At 35.2% G+C, this 22,423-nt stretch overlaps 1 protein-coding gene across 3 annotated transcripts; it reads left to right on the forward strand.

Moving 5' to 3' along the window:
• Positions 1-9,948: 9,948 nt before the first annotated feature.
• LOC114715029 (uncharacterized) lies at positions 9,949-15,770 on the forward strand. Of its 3 annotated transcripts, XM_028899833.1 has the most exons (6): positions 9,949-10,106; positions 10,328-10,426; positions 11,331-11,559; positions 12,412-12,503; positions 14,412-14,522; positions 15,489-15,770. In XM_028899833.1, the coding sequence occupies exons 1-6, from the start codon at positions 10,011-10,013 to the stop codon at positions 15,648-15,650; spliced, it is 789 nt and encodes a 262-aa protein (XP_028755666.1). In that variant the 5' UTR covers positions 9,949-10,010; the 3' UTR covers positions 15,651-15,770. The 3 variants fall into 3 exon arrangements, with proteins under 3 accessions (XP_028755666.1, XP_028755667.1, XP_028755668.1); XM_028899834.1 differs by lacking the exon at positions 14,412-14,522; XM_028899835.1 differs by lacking the exons at positions 14,412-14,522; positions 15,489-15,770 and adding an exon at positions 13,062-13,074.
• The last annotated feature ends 6,653 nt before the right edge of the window (positions 15,771-22,423 follow it).

The raw sequence follows: 22,423 nt of genomic DNA on the forward strand, positions 1-22,423 counted from the left end.
ATTGGTTTTGTGCCCTTTGAAAAACTCTCTGTTAAATCTCTTTTATCGATCAAGTCTTCTGTCATTCATTTATCGATAAAGTGCTCGATCATTGTTCCTTGAAAATCTATTTCTATCTCACTTTGCTTTATTGATAGCTTGATCCATCAAGCAGTTTTTGATCACTTGATCGATCATTGACTCTTTCCAGTTAAACATCAACAAGTTACCGTGATTCTCAAAATATGTTGATTATTTCCCTTTGAGCTTTTCTCAGCCTTCTTGTTTATCTTAATTCTCTATTTTAAGGGATTCAAAATCAAAAGTGACCTTGAGCCTTTTGTCTCCATGTTTTTCTGAAGTCACTATTTTCATTTATCGATTACCTGATTGACAAATTATCAATCCATAACTTGATCAATAAATAAACTTGCCTGTTTCAAATTCTTTCTATTTGATTAATCGATAATTTGATCGATCAACCAGTCATCGATCATTACTTCGATCAAGGATGTCCAATTTTTGTTCAATATATTTAGCAACTGATTGATCCCACTTTCAAACTATGAATATTCATTTTTATCATTTGATCAGTTATGCTCCTGAGCTTTACTCTGTAATAAAAACTTATTAGATTGAAGTATTATTACAGATTACAAAGAAGAACTCAACAGTTATCCAACGGTTGTTTAGTAGCCTGTAACCTACCATGTCAGAAGCATTAATTGTGAAAACCATTGCAACTAGAAAAACACGCAACCGAACTCTCAACGGCTAGAAGTTCTTCCGTCTAACAGTTATTAAGCTTCGTCAACTATAAAAGGCGTGAAGAAGCATTGAATGCACAGATTGAATACGCGGGCCACCTTCTGTAAATAACTTACTGTTGCATTCAATACTCTGTTCTTGTTAGTACTGAGCTTCAGTGTTTCTCATCTATTTACTCTGTGAGAGAGCTCTGCATATCATCTTTAATTACTTTTTGAGTGAAACTCAAGAGTGTGGACTCTTGAGTGGGTCTGTAACCTTATGAGTAGTAAGAGGGAGTGATTGAGCGAATCAATTACTGTACTGCAGCACTAAGAGCCTAATTAATCTTGAAATTTAGTGAAATACTTAGAGGTGTTCTGAGAACTAGACGTAGGTCAAGTGGTTGAGACCGAACCAATATAAATTCTGTGTCTACTCTCTACAGTGAAATCACTCTAACTTACGCTCTCTGTTTCTGTTTAGCTTACTGTTTTTCTTAATTCGCAAGATTTTTATAACTTACCCAATTCACCCCCCTTTTAGGTGAGACTGCCACTAACAATAATATTTTAATAGATGAGTTAAATATTAATATTTTTGGTATATGTGGGGCTTTTTCTGTAGACTCTTATAAAGAGCCTTAACTGCTTAAAATTGCTGTTTGACTCCTTGTAATTAAAAGAGAACATGTAACTTGGAGTTTTCTCATGTGTGTGTAAGTCCTGCTTGCTAGGATTAAATATATATATATATATATAGACTTAAATGTATATGACTTTTTCTTTTTATCATGATATGAGTAAATTGTTGAGGTTGCAAAATAGTTAGGAGTGTGATTGTGTTGTTGGGTTACCCAAATTTCTCTTTCAGCTCATACTTGTTTTATAAAATGTTGTGGCAAATTTTTTTAGTTTATTTAATTCAAACGTGCTTATAACTGATTATAGTGATTCTATGAGATGCTTAAAAAAAAAAAACCTTTCAAGCATGCTTGTTTATGTAGTGTTTGTGGATATGCATGGTAAGTATTGGTGACGGATTAGGAGATGACACTAAGACAATGATCTCATATGACGGTGGTTATGTGGCTTGCCTCTACTTTACCACAGTGGTTGGCCTCTTGTAGGGGCCTGTTCTGTGGAGACGTGGGACAATAACTTGTAGGGCCTAGTTTTCTAATACTAACTCCAGCCAGGTTTGTAGAGAAGGAAACGTAGGACAGTGACACCTCCTAAGTTAGGCCTTTTCAATAGGGGAGCCATAGTTTGGTTATCAGGCTCTGTACTTTTGGTAGAGTACATCCTGAGCACTGGAGTAAGTTGGTCGATCCAGCTTGTGGGTTAGACTGTACATAAGCCTATGGTTCCAAGTCAGCAAAATAAGGTTAGATGGAGGATTAAGGGCGTTGCATGCGTTCCAAGTATTTCATAATTTGCATATAATTGTTATTGATCATAATATTAATTGTACATGTTAGAAATGCTTATTTTATGTTAAAATTGTTTGTATACTTATTTTATGATTGCTTGTGATTGTCAGCTTGTATCTACATGGTAGAATTCTGGGCTACCGAGACATTAGTGCTCACGTCTTTCTTTAACTTTTTCCAAGAAGAGAACCTTTTAAGAAGCAAGGGAAGGAATTTGAAGAGTGAGCCCTTACTCCTCCTTAAGCACATGCTAAGTCATATTTTACTGTTCGCCATGACTTTAGGGCACTGTTACTGCTACTGCTACTGCTCCTGCTGCTGCTGCTGCTGCTCCTACTGCTGCTGCTGTTGTTGCTGCTGTTGCTGCTACTGCTACTGCTATTGCTACTCCTACTACTACTGCTACTACTCCTACTGCTACTGCTACTCCTACTACTCCTACTGCTACTACTGCTGTTGCTACTGCTGCTGCTGCTACTGCTGTTGCTACTCCTGCTACTACTACTGCTGCTACTACTACTACGATTGCTACTACTACTACTGCTCTTACTACTACTACTACTACTGCTGCTGCTGCTCCTACTACTACTGCTCCTATTGCTGCTGCTACTCCTACTACTACTACTGCTCCTACTACTCCTACTACTACTACTGCTGCTACTGCTGCTACTACTGCTCCAACTGCTCCTACTACCACCACTACCACCACTACTACCACTGCTACCACTACTACCGCTACTACTACTGCTGCTGCTACTGCTACTACCACTACTGCTGCTATTGTTGCTACTGCTGCTGCTACTGCTGCTGTTGCCACGACCGCTACCCGTTGCCGCCACCACCACCACCACCACTACCACTCCACTAAAGATGCTCTTTATGTGGTTTCTGATAGAGCTGATGATACCTCCATCATCCAGATTCCTCGACAGATCCCAAAAGAGGAACTTGCTTAGTTGATGCCTCTTGAGTAGATCACCAACTATGAGAAACACTTTCATGGTGTTCAAAGGGATGTCTATACTTCTACTCCTCCTGAAATAAAAAGGCTTTCAGATGGCACAGTCAAAACTGTCTTTACCAAGCCAGGCCAGGAAGGTTCTTCTGTACCTTCTGGACGTATTTTGACCATCACTCCAGCCTATGTTCTATCCAAGCGAGACCCTCTGATTGCTTGGGTAGATCAGAATGCCAAGCCATGTTATGTGTCTCATATAAATGGCCATTTCATTTGGGATCATGCACCAGAAGAATGTGATCCTGACTGTAAGTGTGATACACCTTACTGGTGGGAAGCATCAGATGATGAAGATGAAGATGGATAGTCTTAACCCATCAGATATGCCATAAAAAAGGAGAAAAAGGAGAAGAACACATCTCCTTGTTCCCGTAGGCATTAGCATCATCACCATGATGATGATGATCACGGTACGAAGCAGAAAGCTAGAGATTGGAAGGCTCCTGTCCCTACTGTTCCTTCTAGCAGATTATCTCTATATGATCTGCTTAAAGAAACAGGTCATGAAGATCTCCTTCCTAAACAAAGGCCAGATCCGGTGATTCCTGTCATCCAACAATCCATCCTGTGTATAGCAATGATGGATCCTTATGAACAGGATTTTCCTCCCCTTGAAAGAAGAACCAACAGAGAAACAAAAGTTACAACAAGACCTTTCTCAGTTCCAACAGAAATCTCTCCTACTGATGAAGCTAGACCAGTCTCAGCAGCAGAAGAAGTTCTTAACTGGCAAACCCAGAATGCAATCAGCAAGAATAGAACCTTGACAAAGATTGATTCAAAGCTTGACCTGATGACTCTTAGAACTGATACTCTGACGAGCAGGCTTGACCAAGTCTCTGATCAAGTCAAACAGCTTTATATGACTTTGACTTCTCAGGCTTATCAGCTGGATGCAGATCTGAAGCGATTTATCGAAAAAGGATACATTGGACCAGAGTTTACCAGGAAAGAGCAAGAACTGTCACAAATCTGAAAGGATTTGCAAAGAATCGAGTCAGACATTACTAAGGATCATTCACAAACCATCTATGACCCTTATCCATCTTACCCCTCTAATTTCCAACGTCCTACATATCTAGCATCACCTCCTTCTTACCCCAGAGAATCTGATTACAGTAAGGTTTTCAAAATGTCCTATCCTATTTTGAGACAGCTGAGAAAATCTCGACAACCAACTTTTTCACCTATCCAACCAAATCCCACTCCCAGACCTCCAGTAAGACCACCCACTTCCCTTCATCTGAAAGACTTTTCTACCCATCATCCTCATATACTAAACCTATTGAACCTACACCATCCTCTCAAGGAGTTGTAATAAGAACTCTACCATCATCTCCACCAAAACAAACTTCTCTTCCAGACAAAGAAAAAGGAAAAGAAGTCGTTGATCCAAACAAAACCATAGCCACTTTCCAATTTGTGAATAAAGATCAATTATTAACAGATGGAACCTCTGAAACTGAGTCTGATTCCTCTATTGAATACAATTCCAACTCTGATTATGAGACATATCATGCTGATATCTCTAAAGTAGCAATGGTCCAACCAGATCCTACAGTTGAAGATCCTATTGATGAAGAACCATCTATCCCTCATATGTCTGAGCCAAGAAGAGCAGACTATAAACCCACTAGAAGTCCATGGTTCACTTTTGATGATCTCCCTCTGGAAAAATGGAGAGAAAGACTCCATGAGTTTGGAGCATGGATTGACCTACAGCTTGCCAGACATGATGCAACTCTTGAAAAAGTTCTCAGAATTTCTCTCAAGACTAACGGGAACATTAAGAGAATGGTATCAAAGTCTCAGTGATTACCAAAAGATAGCAGCAGCCAGAGTTAATAATGCAAGAACTCTTCTGGGACTCATTCACAAGGAATTCATTGGTGATTTCCAGATCATTGATAAAAGGTATCGCTAAGAATACTTTGAGATGAAATGCTGTTCTTTGGACAAAAGAGACTTACAGAAACATTTCCAGAGAATGTCTGAAAAATATTACATGCTTGGAGGAGCTAATGATATCAATCTCAGGCATACTTTTATTGCCTCTCTTCCAGACGAACTGCAACCAGAACTTCATAGAGCTATCAATGCACTCCATAGAAATATGTCTGACATTTCTATCGGAGAAATATATCAGTTGGCATTAGCAACTATGGATAAGCTCTGTGAACAACAAAAGTTCTTCAAAGGGATGCTAAAAGGGCAGTCAAAACTCAGACATGCTTGCAAGAAACCACATCTAAAGATAAAGTGCAAAGATGAAAAAGATTGCTCTTGTTCTACCAAGAGAAAATTTCATTATCGTCGATTCAGATATCCAAAGGGTTCTTACTCTAGGAGAAGATCCAGAAAGCCTTTACTGAGATACTTTAAGAGGCGCAGGCCTTATTCAAAGAAATCTGACAGGTGCTACATATGCAAGAAAAAAGGACATTTTGCAAAAAATTGTCCTAATAAGACAAAAAAGGATGTGAAGATGCTGGAACACTTGCAAACTATTCTGATGATCAACGAAGATGAAGATATTGAATCTGTCATTGAAGAACAAGATGCTCAAAATGAAGAAACACAATATGTTCTTCCTTTCTCTGAAGAAGAAACTGATTCTGAATCCTTATCCCAGGAAGATGATGATCCTTAAGGGTATTTATATTCCCTTGAACAACCCGGGCATCCGTCTTTTCTTGGTTCCCTGGCTTATCAGCCAGACCACAACAAAGTCACTCCCAAGCCAAATGTCAATTCATATCCTTCCGGGAAGGTATGAAAAGCCAATCCCTGTTATTGCTTTTATTGATACTGGAGTATGCAGAACCATCATGAATCCTGATATTCTTCCTTCTGAAGCATGGATCCCTTGTGATCAATTTTTCCTTACTGCTGATTCAAAACCGTTCAAGATTGAATGGATTACTCGTAGGAAGATTGGTATTCAATTCTTTCCAGGATGTGTTCTATGGATGAAAGTTCTTGGTAGTGATCTCCCAGGGAAAGATATTCTTATTGGATTCGATGCTTATTATCATACTAGGAATCTTCAAGTACTGCCTAAAGGAATTAGATATAAAAATTTCTTTAGTGCATATACTGAAATTCCTAATCTCTTTGAAATCTAACAAGCACTACCAGGATATGAAGATATTCGAGATCATCTTCTCAAGTTTTGCGCTGATAGTCATCAACAGTTCTCTCATCCATTTCCATTATGGAAAAATCAAGAGTTTTTCATAAAACTCCCCTTCAAGAAAAATGAAGATATCAGTCCTACAAAAGCCTCTCATCCAGGAATGAATCCAGAAGATCTCAAGCTCGCCAAAGAAGAATGTGCTGCCCTACTCAAGCAAGGCCTTATTGAACCAACAAAATCTAATTGGGCTTGCCAGGCATTCTATGTTGAAAAAAGATCAGAAATCAAAAGAGAGAAGAAAAGGTTAGTCATTGACTATAAGCCTCTTAATATTTTCCTTCAAGATGACAAATTCCCTTTACCAAAGCCCAGTTCACTTACAGTCCATCTTAGAGATGTAAAAATATTTTCTAAGTTTGACCTCAAAGCAGGATTTTGGCAATTGGGTATCCACCCAGAAGATCGACCCAAAACTACTTTCTGTATTCCAAATGCCTAGTACCATTAGACTGTCATGCCATTTGAGCTTAAAGTCGCCCCATCACTGTTCCAAAAGGCCATGACCCGAATCTTTGAACCTATGCTTGATAACCTCCTCATTTACATTGATGACCTTTTATTTTTCTCAAAAGATGAGGATTCCCATAAACTTTTATTGACCCAGTTCGAGGAAATAATTGAAAACTATGGGATTATGTTGTCGGCAAAGAAAGGAGAAATAGGTGTCAAAAGCATAGAGTTTCTTGGAATGCATTTTGAAAATGGTCAGTATTATCCTGGACCACACATTGCAGAAGAATTACTCAAATTCCCAGACGATAATCTAACAACAAAGCAAATCCAACAATTTCTGGGGATTATTAATTATCTTCAGGATTTTATTCCTCATGTGTCAAATCATACCAGCCAGCTGTCCAAACTTCTCAAAAAGAATCCTCCCGCGTAGGGGACAGAACAGACCTCAGCTGTCAAGACTCTCAAAAGAATTGCACAGCAACCACCTCCTTTAAAGATTCCTGACAGGGGACTGTGAATCCTCCAGACTGATGCTAGTGATGACTTTTGGGGAGCTGTGTTAATTGAAGAGATAGATGGAAAGAGATTTTACTGTGGACATGCAAGCAGACAATTCAAGGAGGCAGAAAAGCATTATCATGCTACCTACAAGGAGATCCTTGCAGTCAAAAGAGGAATCGAGAAGTTCAGTTCCATCTCAGTCCTTATCAATTCAGAGTAGAAATGGACAATACGTTTTTTCCCAGAATGCTTAATCCCAAGGGAAAGACTTTTCCAGACAGCCAGTTACTCCTATGGAAAGACTGGTTCTCTTGCTATAAATTCACCGTTCATCATCTCAAAGGTCACCAGAACATCATAGCAAATTTCCTCACAAGACATCAGAAAGTTTCCCAGCCTCCAAAACTCCTGTTACTCTCCAGACATCAATCTCTTTTCATCCTAACCATCTCTGAACCAGAAATGCCTCACAAAATGAGAGCCACCATTTTCCCTCCTGGATCCCGTCCTGAATCTCCAGTAGATGTCTAAAACCTTGCCAAAAGCACTATGTTCTAGTGGCTTCACTGTGTTTTTGTAGACACCGGAATTCACCCTTATCCTTAGTACTTTGATGCTGATGCCCCATACCTCACTGTTCCCATCATCAAAGGACCCATACCAGTGGAACTTTTATGGTACATCTGGTCTGTCTCAACCAATTATACCTGTGCCATAGCCTTCTCAGTTGTAGTCGTCTATGATCACCTGAATGACTTCAGAAATGAAAATTCTCCTCTTACCACACTCTTTGAGATGCTTGCTCCTCTTCCCTACTGGAGAGGAAAACTTTGGAAAATTCTCAAGGAACATAATATCTGGGACTTACCAACTCCCAAACAAAAAAGATTTTTCTGTCTGTATACCTTTTTCAGGAACTATGGTATAAGTGCTTACCAGAGGCTCTACACAGACAACCGTCTGATCCTTCAAGTCACCACCCCCTCATGGCCAAGAAAGGAAGCATTATTAATGGAAAAAATTGGGAAGACATTAACTGCACTTAACTAACCTGACATGGGAGAAGACACTTCATGTCTATCTCTTGGACCTTTCCCTCCAAGCTCACTGTCAGCCAGCAACACAACACTTGAAGAATTCCAGAGAGATTTCATCATGAGTGCTGTCAGACCTCCACCAAATAGGTCACAGGTCCTTCCACAGACAAAAGCCTCTGAAGACCCTTATGACGAAAACTCATAGATTCAACTCACTTAGCTTGAAGGACTCTATCTCCCTCAGCCAAGTTTCCAGTCACAACTCACATTCCTTGCAGGAGAATCCCAAGATCCTAACCAAGATGACCCTGATCCAGAGCTCGAAGACTACTACTGCACAAGGAGACACTATGACTCAGATGACCCTAACCCAGAAGGCATCATGAACCTATCCCCTAGCCATGAGCCTATCTATAAAAACTAGAGAACATCATCATTAGAAAATCTCCTTTTGGGATACTCTGAAGATAAAATGGGACCTGCCAGATTCCTACTTTATATCACCATCTACTTTTACTTTATTAAAGTAGTTTGTCCTGTAGTCTATTTTGTCCTCTTGTAATAAATGGAGTGGTTGTCATTATTAGGTATCATTATGAGAGTGGTTAGTAGTAAATGTCTGGTTATAATGACGTCTACTATTACATCTACCCGTCATAATAATGTGTACTATTAGGACTTTGTCTTGTAGTGGCCCCGAGCTTCTATATAAACCCCACTCTGCCATCAGTTACAGGCAGAAGGAGTTGTATCAACTTCCTTGTATAATACTAGTGTGCTTTCCTCATGAGTTCTTTCTAAATTTCTCTCTCCTTCTGAAAGCCTCACTTATAATGTCTTTCTTCTGTCACCAAAGATTCTAAGTATGTTCTGCACTTGCCTCTTTAAGAGGATCCTATGCATCAGAAAATAGAATTTGACCACGATCTATGAAGGAGTGTTTAGTGACAATCTTTCCAGTTACCCTAGATCTGGTATTCAAAGCTGAGAGTTCTAACGTGGCCCGTTGATGAGTTGAGAATGAGTGGCCTTACCTGGACTAAAGCCTTGGATATCAGACTATGTTAGCTTGGTCCGGTTGAGCTAACACCCCCGAGTGAGCTTACCTGGACTAAAATCTGTTTTTTCTAATTTTCCCTATTCACATTATTTAAGTTGAGGATAAACTTAAAAAGCATTTTATTATCCCCATTTTTTAATATAAGAATTAATTAATTGAGAATTATATTTGATCTTAACTATAAGACTTTAATCTATTTTTTCTCCCAAATCTATAATTTATTTTTTAAAGTATTTATATTCATCATACAAAAAAATGTATCTCTATTAATTACACATATTAAAAGAATTTTCAATGATAATCATAATTATAAGGACACTTTAAAGAATTTAATTCTTATTTGTTCTAAATAATTAACTTATGAAATTTTTTAAATTTATTTAAATTAGTTAAGTAGCTCACTGATTTATAGCAGAAATCTAAGAGTGTGTGTAGATATATATGAGAATTTCTTTTAAAATAAATAATAAATAATCTCCCCCGGCCCTACTGCGCGCGCGGAGTCAGGGGCCAGGACTCGCAGCCTAGCACCAAAGGAAATAAAATTTCAAGACCACTGTTTCGACTTCGCGCGAGGGAAACCAATGGAGCACCGGCAAGATACGGTGTCTTCACTGTCAAAGCGACCATCTCTGAAATCCGGTTCCCAATTCAACAAATATAACATCTGGAAAGACAAGGTTGTTTTCCCCACATCCCCTCTTTTCTGCGAGGATCATCATTTTACTTGTCGATCGTATATACGACTATCACTTCGGTCTTGTTTTCGTTAGTCAATTGATGCAACTTCATTGCATGTTTAATTCGTGTTCTTTAACTTGTTGCGGTCTTGTTTGGTAGTTTGTTTTTGATGCAACATATCCTGGAAGAGGATATAACAGTTAATTGTTGGAAATTTTAGTTGAGGGAAAGTTGCTATAAAAGGGTACGAGAGGACAGAACCCGCTTGCTCTGGAAAATGAGGCTGCCCACTTCTCAGTCAGGCAAACCAAATCAAGAGGTTCTCTTTGTCAGCCAACAATTTCTTTTTTTTTTTTTTTTAAATTTGAAAATGATTTGTTGATAATTTTGTGGACATTAGCTTGATTGGTCATCTGCACTTTACCCATGGCGGCTAGTTGCTTCCAGTGTGAGTTGGATGATATGATTATGGTCGTGGATTGCTTTTGCTTTCACTTGTGACACTTTTACCTTTCAGTTTGATGATCAACCCATTGTAGCTGATTAAGTCGTTCACTGCACTCCACATTGTGCTATAATTGATGTTCTATCTAATGGAGCATTCAATTGCAAACATAAACTGGTGTCATTTATCTTTATGGTCACATAGTTGACATGGATTAATGTGATTCTTTATCACATGTAGATTGCTGTGTCAGTCAACTTTGGGGACGTATCATCAGAATAATTGGACCATTGGCAACAGAATTTGATGTAAACAATTGAACTTTACATTAATAACGGGTCTTGGTTGCAGATATTTAAAAACTAAGTGGAAGCATGGGAACTAGAGAAATTTTATCAAGACTTCTAAAAATTAGAAGATGCAGAAGTGAATTTTAAGCTTAGTATTAATTCCAGGTGTGCAAGGATGCTGCATAGCTTGCTGCAACAGTGTTCACATAGATAAAAAAACATATTCTAGAATAACTGGAAGATGGAGCAATTTGCTAACGATGTGTCTGTATATAGTTGAAGTAGTTTGTTTCAGCTCATATGCTGAAGAATTTGTTAATAATATGAATATGTGATATGTTGATGCATTCTGAAAATGTAATTGCTTTGTTATTCAGACTGGTAATAGATCAGTTTATAAAATTGTTGTACTCTGGTTGCATTCCTGTATTTTAATATCATAGATGTGATTGCATTTGGCTAATTTTGAAATAAATACCTGGTGGCAGGATAGAGTCAGATCTACATTCCAGGATATCGTATATGATGAACTGAAGAAAATGAAGGAATCATCATTATGTCACACAATTGAGGATCTAACCTCTGATTCCGAGTTTGATGACTTGTTATGGGAGTATGATGGTGTTCATACTACTTATCAGGGTGAATGTGAAGAGATACTGATAGAAATGCAAAGAATATTTTATGAAGATCTAGAAGCTGAACCAAATATAAAAGGTAAATTCTTATTACTTGTTTCAAACAACTTTGTGCTCTTCCAAAACTGTTATAGGGCAGAGAGAGATGAAATATTTTTTGTCCTATTTACAAGGCAGAAAGAGAAACTTTCATTTGTTACTGTGTTGACTTTATTTTCTTGTGCTGTAATGTGTATTAAATAGAAATAAAGTTAAAAAATCATTGAATTTTAATGCGGAGTCAATGAAGTTTAAGGCTTTTTTATTTTTTGGTTTGTGTGAAACCTGTTGGAAGTGACTTATAAATGGGGCTAGAGGAATATTGTTGTAGCAATAAACTATGTTAGAGGCCTGTGAGTTTTGCCATGATACGACATATAGAGGTGCAACTGTTTCTGAAGAATGTTTATTTATTATTTTTCTTTGCCTCTTCTGGTTATCTTCTAACAAGGATTTGGTTTTCTGACATTAATTAATCTGTTCAGAGTTTTCCCCTCTTGGTGCATGCATTATTGGCCTGTGTGTTTTTACATCTTCTTATCATTTAATGTCTACTTCATCCTCAATGGTTTTGCTGATAACAGAAAACATTTGGAAATATTTTGTAGCGAAAACTCCACTCGCTTATTGGCATCCTGTTAGTTTGGATTCTGTTCCATTGGCCATTTGATAGAACCTTTAAATTGTCCATTTATATTTTTGTTTTGGTGACTAGTTCTGAAGAGATAAAGAGATGAACCATGTGAAGGAACTGAGTTTTCTTAGGTGAACAAGGAAAAAGAGCACTTATTCAAATATACCAGAGAGCTATGTGCGACCGCCAGTTTGACTTAGCTGTTGTAATTGTCTTAATTCACTTGCTTGTTTGAAAATCTTACTTGTCTCCTTGCAGCTATTGATAGCATAAGTGAAACATGGGAAGATGAAGAAGATGAGTTCTTGGCTCGTGCACTTTTTGAGCATATGCAGCTAAATGCAGATGAGGTGAATTTTTTACAAGCATGGCATTTTTATGCATAAATGTGCAGCATGAGCATAGCTTATATGCATGAATTCATATTCAACGTCATAATATAATCATAAGTTTTCTGGTTGTAAAATATTGAAGTATGGGATTTTCATATGGGATTTATATGGATCTTGAGCTCCAACCTTCTAGCTTTGGCCTGTGAGGCATGATTCTTGTGAGCTGCCTTTGAGGCATTATTCTTGTGAGCTGCCATCACAAGTTCTTTGCCTAGGGCTAGAAAGCTGCCACACAGACTGCTTGCGTGGGCAATGAAGCTGCAAAGTATGGTGGCAGAATATTAGTACCTTGTTGCAAAATATGGAACTTGAATCTTATATCATGAGTTTCCAATGTGGGATTTGCTTGGACTTAGGGATCTCCCACCTAATAAGTTTGCTTATGAGTGGAGGATTTCCAATAAGGTCTCCATCATTAACAGGTTTTTACTTTAATGTAATTCGATTGATAATGTGATGACTCATATGTGTTTCTTTACTCTTGTGTATGCATGAACTGGCTGAGTTTTTTGGTAGAGATAACAAGAGAACTTCTAGATGATTGGTGAGGCTAATAGAGACAAATAGAGGGTGAGTGCAGGGGAAGATATAGGTAATTTAGGCATTCAATTGTGAGGCTCTGGTACTTCAAAGTTCTGGGAACATTTTCTTGTTTTCTTTTCTGTTCTCTATCATTGGGTCTGTTGTCTTCTGTTATTAAAGGGAAATACTCGGTATCTAACAATAACAGCATTCACATGATATAATGGGCTCATTCTATGGGCAAACTTGAAATTTTGTTGACTTTACTCAATATTTGTCATCTCGCTTTTTTAAGAAATGCAATACACGTGTTTTGTCTAACTTTTCCTTTAGGCTTTTTCCTTGTTTGATATGTTGAAGATTTGGAGGGCTCTATTGAGCTATTGTATTTTTTCCCCCCTATTCTGCGTTTGTCCTCTTCGATCTTGGGTTGCTCTATTGAGCTAATGTAATTTGTTTTTGCAACGTAGAGATATCCTTTTAAATTTTAATACTTTGAGGGGACTATAGCTTTTGTCTTCCTTTTATGTCCCTTCTTTATCTTTCTCTCATTCGCATTCGAGTTAGTGGAGCATAGATTATTAACAGCATCATGAAAAGTTTTGATTGAACACAAACACTCTAGAATTATATATGAGTTCAGTGGTCTGCTAGGGCTTTAAGATGCCAGCTTTCTTCCATTGAAACCTTAATATATTTTTCCTTTGACCTTTTCCAGTCTTAGTCTTTGATCTTTGTTTTATAGACCCTTTCCTCACTCGCTCTAGGAACTCTTACTAAAGGTTTCCTTGTGTCTCATCCTCCCATACATTTCATCCAGGTTATTTTACACTTCCTATAGCCCACCTTTCGTTCACTCCCTCTCAATATCTTCCAAAAAATACCTGAAACCTTTTGATTTTCTATGGAGATGATTTGAGTACCACTGCTTGCTAGGACCTAAATCCATCTATTTATATCTGGGTGCCTGTCTCTATGGATCTCTTTTAACTGATTATCTGAACACAGCGTCTGCAAGATTTTTTTTATTTGGCTTGGGCTTTTATACATGATACTAGACTTTACTTTTTCAGTTTCTTCATCAAAAACATGGCTGCCTGATATCTCTTTTTGCCATTCATCAAAAACATGCCATTCTTTATTTTAATTGTCCGCATGCCCTTTTAATTACTACATGCGTTGGCACCACTAAACTACAACTTCCTTAGAACATGTATTCTGCGTTTATGACTTTATGTTATAAACTTGTCCATTTATTTGTAGCCTCTTCACACACTGTTCTTGTCCAAATTAACTTGCATGAAGACTCTAATTTTGATGATTAAAATTTGATAATGATGATAGACCCATAGACAAGAGATTTGGTGCCCTATTTGCAAACAAGGAGAACTTAAAGAGAGTCGTCATCATATATGCTGTACCCATTGTGATCTTCGACTAAATAAAGACAACGAGGTACTCACTTTTCCTCGCTTTGTCAGGACTTTTATACTCTACCATTTAAGAACTGATTTATTTATTTAGTTGTGAACTTCTAATGACGTTTAGGATGTTGTTTTAGATTTATAAGTCCTAGTCACTATCAGTAATTCATTCTGTTCATCGTTGTCATGGATTTCATAAGTTTATTGGAGAATAATCTTCTGGGACTTATTTTTTCTTGCATAGCTACGTAAGCTAGAATTGTGCAAAAGATGTGTGGTAAGGTGTATTTAGATAAGTGTTACCTAAGCCTTAGTTTTGGAACCAAAACAACCTGTCTTGTGATGTCAATGGCTGTGTTGATCATATGCAAGTATCTTGGTTTATGAAAGAATTCTGAGTTTTGGTTTGTGCTTTAGGAAACATAGGAAACAAAAATGTGGCTTCTCGCTTTTTCATGAAAACAGTACCAAACTGCCATTATGCCAAATAATTCATTATGGGTTATTAAAAAATGATCATTAGATAATGGCTGTTGATAATTCTGTATTTTTGGTTGTGATTTCTTTTCCATTTGATAGGATCATAGTCTTAGACGGTCACGGTCCATTTGGTTGAAGGGATTTTGAGGGGAGGGGGGATTTGAAGGGATCAATAAAATCCCTCGTCTCCGTGAATTGGAAGATTTGAAAGAATTATTAAGTCCCTTCCCCCCTCACTCTCCTCCATTAAATTCCTCACTCCCCTCCACCCTGCTGAACCAAACGATGTGTGTGAAACAGTAATCTAAACCCACGTTTAGCTGATGGGAAAAAACACACTGAATATGCTAAACTTTCTGAGAGCGTGTTTCGTTTTCTTCAAAAACGGGTGAAGATAAAATGAGGGCTGGAAAAAACAAACTGAAAAATGTGGAAAAAACCCCGATAGATGTTAATAATTCATCTTCCTTTACCGTGAAAAAAAAAATGCAACTTATTCTGATTAATAATGTTTCAGCTCACTCTGGACTTCCTCCGAGAGCGACTAGCGGAAGCTCATACTGAGCATTTTGACAAAGGCTGCAGATTGAAGCCCAAATTCTGTCTCAGGACGAGATTTAATTTAACTGCATTATATATTTCATGTGAAGGCTGTGATACATTTGAAGTTGTAATTTAAAATTATTGTTGAATTCTTTTTTTAGAAAAAGAAATTTTGGGTGTTTTTAGGTTTAGCTCAATGAGTTAATTCTTACTACTCCCTGGTGTTTGAAAGTAGTTTTAAGTGTTATCGTGAAAATAGTTTGTGATTGTGGCCGGCTTTTTAAAAATTAAAACCCAGTAGAAATGAAAGGCAGAAAAAGTATTTGACCGTTAAGGGTAGCATTTGGTATCATCATCATCATCATCATCCTAAGTTTATCAAGACTTTGAAAATACATTTGTAGAAATATAAAAACTGAACTTGGTATGTAAAATACTTGTTAGGTTTTTAACACAGGATGTAATTGTTGAGTTGATTTTGATCCTGAGTATAATAATTTGCTTCTCAAACTACTCGTTTTAAATATAAGAGTTAGTTGACTAATTTGAGTAGATTAAAAAAATAAGTTAAGTTAATTATTTGCAGTAAATATGTGTTGTTTTTTTTTAAAATATTCTTACTAATTAAGTGTATTGACTAAAATTACTATTACTACTATTATTAAAAGGATTACTTTGGAAAAAAATACATAAACATGAGAGATAAAATGAATTAGGGTCTTATATTTAGAACTAAAATAAAAGTCAAACGAGATTTTATATTAAGAAACAAAGGTAGTACTTATAAATTTTTTTCTAAATTATTACTTTCTCAACTATAATTAAATAAGAGATGGAGGAAGGATATTAAAGATGGAAGAAGATGATTATGGTATTTTAGAAAAAAAAAACATGCTGTACTCTGATAATTAATTAACTTGCTTATCTTTCTTAATGTAATTAAATTAGCTAAAAAGGTTTTATAATAAGAATTGCAAGAATATCTCAATTTCTATAATGTTCAAGGTATCTAGTATTGGGTCCATTTCCGAAGCCCATGAATGTTGCTAATTATGCTAGAGACCAGGGAAGAGGTCTCCAAGGCTAAGTGTCAAAGAGGTTGAGTCACATGTTTTTTACCATCTTGGAAACTTAATACAACACTCAATTGATTAATATGAAGAGATTAAGAAAGTAAAATAAATTATTTTAAAATATTTATATTTATTATTTTTTAAATTAATTTTTCTGACTTATAAATTGATATATAATTTAGTAGTGCACATGTAATTAGTTAACTGCATTTTATAATTTAATTAGTTTTCTTAATATCTTCAAATTAATTAACTGTATTTTATATTATGAACCGAAGTGCGTAGTAATCTGTTAAAAAAATTATTTTAAGTACAAGGGGCTCTCAAAAGACCTGAGCACTGTCGTAATGTATGCAATGAGGATCATGTATTGTTGTCTGATTATTTGCTGGTTTTTAACTGATTATTTATTACCTCTAACTTTAAATATTAGAGCTAGTCAGGGGTTAGATTTGATTTTAGGGAAAACCATATTGAAGGTACCTATACTTTCTCTCAATTTTTAATTTGATACCTATGTGTTTTTTTCCCTTTAATTAAACATTTAATTTTATCTTTTTAGTAACATTAGCTCTTATAACTCTGTTCTATTGATATTTTTAGTCTCTACATAAGGATTAATGATGTTAACAGAGGAAAAATAAAGATTTAGTTAAGAACAAAAAACACATAGGTACCAAATTGAAAATTGAAAAAAAGTATAGGTACCTCCAATATGGTTTTCCCTTGATTTTAAATAAAGATTTTAATTCACTGTCTTCCAAATTTACAATGTTTTTGTCCGAAATATATTTGTTGATTGTAAAGACTTTCCACCAAAAAAATAGTTCTAATGTATATGATTACATAGAATAATTTGGAAAAGTTAACACACATTTATTATAAATAATCAACTTAATTAATTTTTTTAATTTGTCCAAATTAATTATCTTGCTATTATATCAAGGACTAGGGGTGGTATTTATGTACATAATGTTATGTTAAAAAAAACAAATTATTTGTTGACCACCCCCCCCAAAAAAACACTAAACGCTAAACTGTTTTAGATTACGAATAAACCAGCTGGTAAAGACATATTTAGCCAAATGAAAAAAGGGAAGACAGTACCTTTTTGAAAAAAAAAAATATTACATTCCAATTTTCTACGAAAGGGGATTAATATAAGGGAAAATTTCATTTAAAGACCGTAAGTGAGAATTTATATCAATAAGCCCTCAAAACATTCTGAAATATCACTGCAGGACCAAGAAACCAAATTGAAATTAAAATTAAGAGTAAGATTATAATAATACCTCTTACTTTTATTTATTAAAAAAATAAATATTAATGGTCGCCAAAGTTCCGGCCACTGGTGCTCAAGTGGCCGCCACTGGAGGTTGGATCTTCGGTGGCTGCTACTGTAGCTCCGGTGGCTGGAATTTTTTTTTAAAAAAACAAGATAGCCAAGGGAAAGTTTGAACTCATGACCCTTTGGCATACTAAAAGTGATGCAACCACCAAGCCAAGCAAACTATTTAATTATATGATGCAAATAAAAATATATATAACAAAACAAATGCAAGTGTTTAAATGTAAGTGAACAAGTGAAATTCGACAGTTTATAAGTAAAATTCAATAATTTACAATAAAAATTTATAGATTTACAACCTAAATTCGGCTATTCACAAGAAACATAAGAGAATTCACAACCCAAAATTTAAGTGTTTTAGTATAAGTGAATAAGTGAAATTCGACAATTTACAAGTGAAATTTAGTATTTACAATGAAAATTTTATTTGCTCATTTATACTTAAACACTTGCATTTGAAGTTGTAAATTCTATTATATTATTTGTAAATTGTCGAATTTTATTTGTTTACTTACACTCAAACACTTATATTTTAGATTGTGAATGATACCTACTTAAAATTAACACTTGTGTAGTATGGGTGGTCAATTCCGAAACGGCATTTCAATCGACTACTTCACTTTCGTACATCATATTTTCATCTGGTATATATTCTAATCATAGACTTGTTAAATCCTCATATTGAACTTGTTATTTTCAACTATTAAACAAAACTTATTATTTTCATTTATGAAGTTATTTCCAATCGTAAATTTGTTATTTCTAATTATAAACTTGTTAAAAGAAAAAAAGACAGAAAATGCTAACTTAACTTCAAAATGACCAGAACATCCGCTGAATTTGCAAAATGCCATTTTGGTCACATGAGACCAAATTGGTATTATCATGTCAAATAAAAAGACTAAATTGCCCTTCCTTTTAAATATTATTTTTAAAATATCACAACCTCACTGGCCAGCTGGTCACTGGAGCTCCAGCAACGATAGTCACCGGAACTGCGGTGATCGGCCGACAATTGGTCACCGGAGCTTCGTCGGTCATAAATTTTTTTTTGAAAATTTTTACAACTTCAGTATAACGGTTAACAACTTTTGTGACGCTATTAACAACTTCAGTATAATAGTTAACAACAGGTTTTTTAGAAAATTCAACAAGCTCAGTGGCCGGAAATAAATTTTTTGAAAATTTTTACAACTTCAGTATAGCGGTTAACAACTTTTATAACGCTATTAACAACTTCAATATAGCGGTTAACAATAGGTTTTTGGGAAAATTTTAATAATTGGACGCCGGAGCTTCGGCTGCCAGAAACAATTTTCTTGAAAATTTTTACAATTTTAGTATAACGGTTAACAACTTTTGTAACGCTATTAATAACTTCAGTATAGTAGTTAACAACAGGTTTTCTGGAAAATTCAACAAGCTCCGGTGGCCGAAAATAATTTTTTTGAAAATTTTTATAACTTCAGCATAACAGTTAACAACTTTTGTAACGTTATTAACAACTTCTGTATAGCGGTTAACAACAGGTTTTTAGAGAAATTCAACAATTGGTCGCCAAAGTTCAGGCATTTTTTTGAAAATTTTTACAACTTCAGTATAACAGTTAACAACTTTTGTAATGCTATTAACAACTTTAGTATAGCGGTTAACAACGGGTTTTTAGAGAAATTCAACAATTGGTCACCGGAGCTGTGACGGCCAAAAACAATTTTTTTTGAAAATTTTTACAACTTCAGTATAGCGGTTAACAACTTTTGTAACACTATTCATAACTTCAGTATAGCGGTTAACAACAGGTTTTTAGGAAAATTCATCAATTGGTCACCGAAGCTTCGGCGGCCGGAAACAATTTTTTTTGAAAATTTTTACAACTTCAGTATAATAGTTAATAACTTTTGTAACGCTATTAACAATTTCAATATACCGGTTAACAACAGGTTTTTCGGAAAATTCAACAATTGGTCGCCAGAGTTTCGACGGCTGGAAACAATTTTTTTTTTAAATTTTTATAATTTCAGTATAACGGTTAACAATTTTTGTAATGTTATTAACAACTTCAGTATAGCAGTTAACAATAAGTTTTTCAAAAAAATTCAAAAAGTAGCATTTTTACAACTTCAATAATGTCGTTAACAAGTTCTGTAACTCTATCAACAACTTTAGTATAGTATTTAACAACAGGTTTTCTAAAAAATTTGAAAAATGGCATTTTTATAACTTTAAAAACTACTCTTTTTTTTTTTGAAAAATTTTACAACTTCAGTATAATGATTAACAACTTTTGTATCTCTATTAACAACTTTGATATAATAGTTAACAACAAGTTTTTGAGTTTGTTAACGGCATTACTGAAGTTGTAAAAATGTTATTTTTTAAATTTCCTGAAAAATCTGTTGTTAACCGCTATATTGAAGTTGTTAATAATATTACAAAAATTGTTAACCGTTATACTGAAGTTGTAAAAATTTTAAAAAAATTATATCTGCCTACCAGAGCTTGTTGAATTTTCCAGAAAACCTGTTGTTCACTTTTATACTAAAGTTATTAATAGCGTTACAAAAGTTGTAAAACGTTATACTGAAGTTGTAAAAATTTTCAAGAAAATTGTTTCCAACCGTTAGAGTTTCGGTGTCCAATTATTGAATTTCTCCAAAAACTTGTTGTTAACCGCTATACTAAAGTTGTTAATAGCATTACAAAAGTTGTTAACTGTTATACTGAAGTTGTAAAAATTTTAAAAAAATTTATTTCCGGCAGCCGAAACTTGTTGAATTTTTCAAAAAACCTGTTGTTAACTGTTATACTAAAGTTGTTAATAGCATCACAAAAGTTGTTAATCGTTATACTAAAGGTGTAAAAATTTCAAAAAAAAAAAATTTCTGGCCGACGGAGCTCCAATGACCAATTATTGGCCGGTCGCCAGAGCTTCGGTGACTGCCGTTGCCGAAGCTCCGGCGATCGACCGGCCAGTGAGGCTGTGATAGTTTAAAAACAATATTTAAAAGGAAGGGCAATTTGGTCTTTTCATTTGACATGATAATGCCAATTTAGTTTCATGCGACCAAAATGGCATTTTGCAAATTCAGCGGAGAACAGTCATTCTGAAATTAAGTTAGTATTTTTCTGTCTTTTTCCCCTTGTTAAACCCTCATACTAAATTTGTTATTTTTAACAATTTAACAAACTTATTATTTCCGTTTATAAACTTGTGAAATCCTGAGCTTGTTATTTTCAAGTTAATATTTAACTATTATTTCAAATAAACTTAACTTGTTATGTCTTACTCGCTCATTCCATTACGCGTTGGACACTATCAATATCATGATCTACGGATGATATTGCCATTGCTACTAATCTACTGCTAGATATAACGTGCGCGCGCGTGTGTGAATGGTAACCGAAAAGTCCAAAAATGATTTCGATGATACCTCCTTATTCCGATTATACCGCCTTATCTCGACTATTAACAAAAGACTTACTAATAAAGTTCTTTTTCCATTCAGATCTGACCAAGCTTTTTTTTTTTTTTCTTCCTTTTTTTAGCCGAATGACCAAGCATTTTCTGAGTTGCCAAGAAACATTAATTTAGCATAGCAGTCGTCTACGTTGCAAATTGTAAGTAGTCATTTTGCTCTAAAATCATGGACCCAGGGCTTTACCATGGCAGTAGATAAGAGATTTGGTGGGTCATTAAGCAATGCAGACAATCTCACCTGCTGAAGGTGATGGCAACAAATCTGGAGATCAGCGAAAAATGATGAAGAACCAGAGAAATCGAAAGGGAAGGAATCTCGGCATTTCTATTAGCTGACATCAAAACGAGAATGATACCCATTTCCATACTGAGAACAAGCTGTCCTCATAGGTGGGGTAGGGACGAGGAAGGAGGGGAGAAAGAGGAAAGAGAGGGAGAGGAAGAGGAAGAGAAGAAAAAAAGAGAGGGGATGAAAAAAACGATACAGGCTTCGGCTGTTTTCTTTTGTGTTTTTAACAAGGAGGGTATTTCAGTCTTTTTATCAATATTTTATAATTCATATTTAAAACCCGGTTTTCAATAGCAATTTTGTGAGTTGAAGAACTTAAATTACAATTTTATATTTTTTAGGATCTTTATTTCTCGACTTTCCCATGATAAATCCATATATCCTAGAAATAATAATAAAATATGAAAATTAGACAATTGATAGTCATCAAGGAAGGGAGTCTACATGATGAAACTAGTTTTCAATTAAAAAATTATTAAAATGTATTGCAATGCTGTTATTTTTTAATCAAAAGTTACTAATATCTATGAAAATATAGTCAATACCCATACAAAAATTATTAATAGTATGAAAAACTGGCTTGCTGTTTTTTAATAAAAAATTATTAAAATATGTTGCGATGCTTTTTTTTTTAATCAAAAATTATTAATACTTATTGAAATATAGTTAATATCTATACGAAAATTATCAATAACCTGAAAATAAAACTTTAGGTTTCCTT

This window comes from Neltuma alba, unplaced genomic scaffold (assembly GCF_004799145.2).
Source record: "Neltuma alba isolate B1F8T4 unplaced genomic scaffold, ASM479914v2 tig00011573_pilon, whole genome shotgun sequence".
NCBI classification, from domain to species: Eukaryota; Viridiplantae; Streptophyta; class Magnoliopsida; order Fabales; family Fabaceae; genus Neltuma; species Neltuma alba.